Raw genomic sequence first — 7,055 nt, forward strand, 5'->3', positions numbered from 1 at the left:
TGAAGTCAAGATAATTTACTAACATGTAAAAAATAAAATCTTATAATAGTAATTTTCTTACTAATTCACAATCTAATAGCATTCAATTCTCTAACACAAGCAAAAATTGCCACTACTAAAGCAACGGATTGAATTCTTGTATATTTTCTTCTAGAATTTTTTTTTAATCGTGCACCTCATTCAAGCACTCGAATCTTTGTACACATCTTGTTTTGTTTCATTTATGTGGAAGATCAATGTATACGGCAACTAAAATTAGTCACATCCATATAGCAGATTACAAGAAAATTTACCGTTGAACATGAATCTTAATTCACTCTATCATCCAACTAATTGCATTACTGGAGCAGGAAGAAAGGAAAACAACTACAAGCGTAATTGCACGTCTAATATCAACAATACCTTTATTTCAAACACACCCACACGTTTATCCCAAACAAGCCCATTTCCTCATGCGTGACAATAAACCTTTATGATGTTGCTGTTGCACAAATTGTAGTTCAAAAATTCTCCTGTCCATTCCTTCCCTCTCCAGTGCTTCCCATGCCTTTTTCTTCTCCTCCTCTGAATCCTCCGTCTCGTTCCGAATCTCGCAGGGTATTGGCCTCATCATATGCTTTTTCACTGTAAAAACCATCATCCTCAGAATAGGATTCAAGTTGCCGATCCTCTATATAGTATCCCACAAATTCCCGAAATCTCACAACCCATCCTTCGTCACGTTCAGAATCAGGTAATTACTACTCAGATCAGGATTAGTGAATCGAATATCCTCCGTGCTATTTTTGTCTTTGAATACATGGATTCCAATTCGTGATTCACACTTAACCTCCACACGGTTCCATTCATTTTTTAAAGGCACTTCATCCAGCTTAATATGATCTTCTGGTTGCATACCAAAAAGATATGTATGATCCCATAGCTGGTTGTCAGGCCAACCAGTTTCGAAACCTTTGTTGCCATTGATGATCAAGGTGGTTGCATTATTCCAGTCATTTCCAAAACACAGAGCAGCAATGGCAGGGAACTTGTTACGAAACCAGAATGAAATTGGCCGTCTCATGCGGTTGCTGGACTCAAACCACTCTGGCATCCCTATAATTCCAGGCAAACAAAACCTGGTGTTTCCAGCCTCATGAAGTTTCTGTTATTCATAAATAATTCATAAGTCTAGCATTATTAACTACACTATCATCAAATCAAATCAAATACATAAAAAAAAAAACAAAACCTGATCCAGTAACTTGCTTATAGACTTGAAAGTCAAGGATGAGCATTTTGCTGCAGAGAAATGATTTAAGTTTGGTGGAATCCCTCTAATTTCTCGAAGTTTCCAGCAATCATCCAAATTAAGCTTCCTTAAAAGGTGACATTCTTTGATGCATTCAGGAATAATTGTAAATTTATTCCCACTTAGGTTTAAATATTTCACATTAGCAAACCAGGTGAGACCCATTGCAAGAAATTCATCTGACACGTTGCACGACTTGAGCTCAAGACGTTCTATGTTTGAAGACACCATTGAGCCCACTTTTGGCAATGAACCCAAGTTCAATCGCATACCCACAATCACAGCCAGTTCTCGCATTTTGACAATGCTACTTGGTAACTGAACAATTCCACAATCTGTGGCACGTAATTCTCGAAGCCCGGTAAGATTTTCAAATGAAGATGGCAATTCTTTTATATGGGTTTGAGACAAGTCAAGATATTTTATATTTTTCATCTCTCCTAATATTTCTGGAAAACTCTCAAGTCTAGAGCATCCCACAAGATCGAGTTCTTCAAGAGAAGTCAACTTCAAGGGAGGAAAAGCTCGAAGCCTTGTGCAATATGAACAATTCAATATTCTAAGTTTATCCACTAACCCAACTGAATCATGAATTGTAGTTAATTTCCAACAAAGGTGAAATGACAATTCTTCTAAATGTGGGAGACCAGATACATCAGGTATATGTGTTAGACCTCCACAACTGTCAAAACGTAAAACTCTAATATTCACACACTTCTGAAAAAAAGAAAAAAAGAAGAAGGAATAAGAATCAAATGAATAATATTAAAACGAACTTATTAATACATAAGATCAGGGAAATAAACTCGTTACACTTGCCTGCAATGACTCGGGTGACGTAAAACGACTATAAAATATTTTGCATATGAAAAGTTTCTTTGGATGAAAATCAGATGGTAAATATTGTGAAGGATATCCCTCCCATTCCAGTATTCTTAAACTATTTGGAAGATGTTCCGGAGGTTTTGAAAAACAACCACCACTAATAATAAGTGTCTTGAGGTTTTTCATCTTCGCAAATGCCTTTCCACTCCATCCCACTTCTTTATCAAAATGGGGGGGTTTCCAATATATGATTCCAATTTTATTAGTTCCCTATTAATCACAAAAAGTACAAATTAGCCACAATACATGTATATATGCAAGACTTAAACAGACATATTTAGAAAAATTTATATATTATAAAGGATAAAAAACAGTTGTGACTAGAGCATGTAATAATTTGAAGACATAAATAAGGTAAAATGTGAAAAATGAAACTATCTATATCAATTTTACTCACCATATCTTCTTCTAAAACATCAACAATATCTTTATGGAACCATAACCTACTGCGTTCCCCAGGATTATTTGGTGATTCCTGTCGGACAATTTCTTTACCCATGTCTTCTATCAAGTCATGTAGAGTCACCTTACCATACAAATCAATTTTTATGAGAGACTTTTCAACCAACACTTTAACATGATAGTTCATACCCTCACCATAATGAGCATTAAGAATATCTTGGACATTTTCCAATGGATATCCTTTGAAGCAACAAGCAATGTCAAGAAAAACACTCTTTTCTTTTCCCTCCAAAGCATCATAGCTTACTTTAAGTATCTCTTGGATCTTTTTATTGCCATTTTTTTCATACTCATTTAGAGCAGATTCCCAATCTCCTATACTTTTTCCAAACATGTTGGATCCTATTACTACCAAAGCCAATGGAAGGCCAAAAGTATGAGTTAACGCACGATTTAAAACGTTGGTGTAACTTGGATCAACTGAGTCAGTTTTAAAAGCATTCCATCTTAGCAGTTGAAGAGCATCTTTTCTATTCAATTCCTTCGCCTCATAAATTTTTTCAACCTTGTGACATGCTAGCAACTGTTTGTCCCTAGTCGTGATTATGACTCTGCTGCCAGGACCAAACCAATTAGGACTTCCAGCAACAGCATCTAACTGCTCCAGTTTGTCAACATCGTCTAAAATCAAAAGAACCTTCTTTCTGTGGAGCCTATTCTGTATTTCTAAAATTCCTTTTTGGATACTTGCAAACTCAATTTTCTTCCCTCCAAACATTTCAGAAAGAAGGATCTCTTGGAGATGTGATAACCCTTTACTGTTTGAGTTTTCTCTCACATTTTGAAGAAAACATAAGCAGGTAAAATATTCAGCAACAGAATTATAAACTGCTAGACCAAGTGTCGTCTTTCCAACTCCACCAATTCCATGGATCCCTACCATGTGAACCCTATCATCAGATTCCATATCCATAAGCAACTTTACTTCTTCTACTCGAGACTCCAGTCCAACTGGGTGCTTTGCAACAGATAAAGGAACACGATTAATCTTGCTGGAGACGTCTTTGACGATCCTCTCAATAAAATCGTACTCATATGATCTGTCCCTGTTCAGTCAGACAAGTTTAAACTAAAAGCCTCATATTCATGTCTTGACACTTATAATTCAAAGTGTTTGATATACAATGATTTAACATGTTCAAGCTAGGTTAACAAGCATATTTCTTTTCTCTTTAAATGTTTAGAGTAAATCATTAGACAAATGAAAATTAATAAAAAAGGTAAAAGATTGGTGAGGTAGGATACCCATGTTCTAAATGAAAGCCAGACAAGTTAGCTACTAGCTGTAGAGCCGTCCTCCATTTCTGCAACCTCTCCTTATTAGCGTTGAACTTCTTTTCATGATTAACCAATGCTTCTCCGTAACTACATCTCTGATGTCGCACATCAGAAGGATCCACCTTATAAAAAATTGGAAAAACCAAACGACCCTTTCTATAAACATGGTCAATGATGTTGGAAAGTTCTTCTAAGCAAAATGAAGAAGATGCATAATTCTTAGACAGCACAATAATAGCATTCCTGGAGTCTTTGATGTCCTTGAGAAGTGATGATGTGATTTCCTCCCCTCTCTGAAGCTCCTCATCATCAATGAAGGTACGAATTCCCGCGTCAGAAAGAGCTTTGTAAAGATTGCCAGTAAAACCGTAGCGAGTATCAGTGCCTCTGAAACTGAGGAACACATCGTAGAAAAAGGAAGAGGAGGATGCCATCAGAGTAAGAGTAGAAAGCTGGGTCTCCAAAATTAAACGAGAATGGATTAAAAAGAAAAGTGTGAAGGAGAATAATAATTGAAATGTCTTTCATATTTTCTTTTTTCTCGCTCTTTCTTTTTTATAATTTTATATGGACTCCATACTATTTACACGACTAACAATAATTTTATCTTCTAAACAAAAACTAACAATAATTAGTAATTACTATGACACGGATTACCCTCCTTCGTCCCAAGCGGACCACACTTTAATTGAAAGACCACAGATGGATTTTCCACATTCACGGTTGCGATGGATTTTCCAGTGTTGGGACAATCAGGACTGCAATTTCTAAGGGTGGAATACAGCTGTCGCCCCCTAATCCCAAGCAACCAATGGACCAGATTTCCTCTCCATTGTAAGCAGCATCTGCGTCGTCCAAATACTGCAAGGACTGCATCGCGCCACATCACCACACTGAACAGGGAGGGGTGTTGAAACTTGAATCAGTAAGACTTGAGGACATGTCCGATTTTGAATGCGGCGGTGATGTAATGCACCAATCTTGATGTTTAAGCCCAATTGCAAAATGAGACCAGCAACAAAAGGTGAGTAGAAGACCTCGCCATTTTTTTTCTTTTTATAAATCATATGGAGGCAATCTTGTATGATTAAAATTTTAAATTTCTTCCAAAAATAATATTAAAGAAGATCGAATACATATTCCTATCTCCGGTTCAACTCCTAGGGCCGTTTGATACGAGCAAACTGTGGGTACTACCGTTGTAGGTAGTACCATTCTCAAATTAAAAAGCAATAGGAGTATAAAAGGAAATGAATAAAAAATGAAGGATTAAAATTGAATAAAAATTTCTTATTTTAGTAAAATGAGGTACCCAACTTGGTACAACCGTGGTATTAAAAGAATTTCCGTTTGATACAAGGGATTTTTTGAAATTCTCGGGACACAGAAACTGATAATCTTATTTACCCGTGTTTGGTAAAATTTATGAAAATTTGATTTTTTTTGGGATTTTATTTTGCGTGTAAGGTGATATTTTTGGATTTCTACGGCAAGAGACAATTTAATACAACTAAACATAACATCAAGAAAATTAACCCAACATTTTCAGAATATTTTAGTCTACCAAACAACTTTTTGGTAACATCCCAAAAAAATTATTTTCTCATCATATTCTTAAAATTCATAATTTTCAGATAAAAAAAAATTATTCTCTGCCAAACACCTTATTTGATCGCCTTGCCATTTCAAGGGCTTCATTATGTACTGATGGGAATAGATACATAAAGAATTGTTAATTCTGTTTACTGTTTTTAAATTACTTGATAAGTCAAAATACAATCTAACAAACTATAAAATATAAATAGCCTGGTCGGCCTAATAAAGGGAACACGAATCGTTTCAGCTATCCTTCCTCCTCTCCTCCTTTTTCTCTCTAATTCTCTTTTCTTGCTTTCTCACTTTTCTTCAATTCTACTCTGACAGTAGCTTTTCTTTTTATTTTTCTTTTGTTAGTGCTATAAATATAAATGTTTCTAAACATAAATTGATGCCACATGATGTTTATCTTGTAGACTTTGTTCCCATAAATCATAAATCTTGTAAGAGTGACTGTGTAAATTTTTTTAATTATGCTTTATACAAAGTGAAAATATAATGCATGTCCCATATTAATTCCATTTTTTGAACAACTCCCATTTTTTTTTCTTTTTTCTTTTTGTTTTTGGGGGGTGGGGGGGTTGGATTACATTATTTCTCCGGACACTATTGTAAGATTAACATTTTAAGAATAGGTCTAACTAGGAGGCAATTCAAACTTTAATGTTGTCAAGATGCGCCACTTGATTATGAATACACTCAACTTTATTAGTAGACTTTTATTTTTGAAACAAAATATACAAATAATACGTAATAAGTAATAACAGCATATCATTAGTCTTTTTTTGCGGCTGATAAGACTATCGCCTTCCTTTGGCGCGTACGATAAATGCAGATAAAAAGCAAATGTTATGCACATTATGAAACGGGGACATAGCAGTTAATTAAAATCTGGTCTTAAGAACACGCTTTCTTATTATCGACTAGAAATTTGAAGAAACGAAAGGAAACAATAAGAAAAGGGAAAGAAAAAGATTCAAACCAACTTCTACGGGCCAAAGTTTTATCTACCTTGCATAATATTCTGCATTGAGTATTGGATCTTAATTTTATTTGTGAGTGTAGAAAGATTGTTTTACCTTATGCAACATAAGAAAAATAATAATTTTAATTTATTAAATACATGAGTCAAATAAATCAATAATTTAGATTAAATCTAATTTTTTTTCTATTCTTATAGTAATTAAAGAATATACCGTCCCAATTCGATATATTCGTACAAATCTCATACAAAAGTCAAATAACTTTCTATACTATTAAAAAGGATTTATAAATGGCTTGAGGTTCCCAGCAATTTCATTTTATTTATTTAATATTTATAATCATTACTTGCAGAATTAGTAAAATTATCATTTTTGATATTGAAAAATATACAAATAATTCTTCAATTAATTACAAATTAAATCAGGAAACATAAGAAAATTACCAAATTTTTTCTTTAAATTATGTAAATATTAGCCTAATTGATATCTTAAACTGCTTTTGCATATTAACGTTTAGATTTTTTTTTTTATAAATGCAGCATCCTTTTCTTAGTTAGCTT

General features: G+C 34.1%; 1 protein-coding gene across 1 annotated transcript; it reads right to left on the reverse strand.

Annotated features, from left to right (window-relative positions):
* Positions 1 to 231: 231 nt before the first annotated feature.
* On the reverse strand, positions 232 to 4,542 carry LOC133293408 (disease resistance protein Roq1-like). The gene is made up of 5 exons (XM_061491976.1): positions 3,884 to 4,542; positions 2,574 to 3,684; positions 2,111 to 2,386; positions 1,232 to 2,008; positions 232 to 1,144 (listed from the first exon to the last, which is right to left on the reverse strand). Exons 1-5 carry the CDS (start codon positions 4,348 to 4,350, stop codon positions 701 to 703), a joined length of 3,075 nt encoding a protein of 1,024 aa, XP_061347960.1. The 5' UTR covers positions 4,351 to 4,542; the 3' UTR covers positions 232 to 700.
* Positions 4,543 to 7,055: the final 2,513 nt, after the last annotated feature.

This window comes from Gastrolobium bilobum, unplaced genomic scaffold, assembly GCF_033153095.1.
Source record: "Gastrolobium bilobum isolate Gb01-03AN ecotype WA unplaced genomic scaffold, APGP_CSIRO_Gbil_v1 utg18566, whole genome shotgun sequence".
NCBI lineage: Eukaryota > Viridiplantae > Streptophyta > Magnoliopsida > Fabales > Fabaceae > Gastrolobium > Gastrolobium bilobum.

Coding starts and splice junctions, on each gene's coding strand:
- LOC133293408 (XM_061491976.1), bottom strand. CDS start 4,350: ATGGCATCCTCCTCTTCCTTTTTCTACGATGTGTTCCTCAGTTTCAGA. Junction 3,685..3,883: donor GGCTTTCATTTAGAACATGG/GTATCCTACCTC, acceptor CTGACTGAACAG/GGACAGATCATATGAGTACG. Junction 2,009..2,110: donor CGTCACCCGAGTCATTGCAG/GCAAGTGTAACG, acceptor TCTTTTTTTCAG/AAGTGTGTGAATATTAGAGT.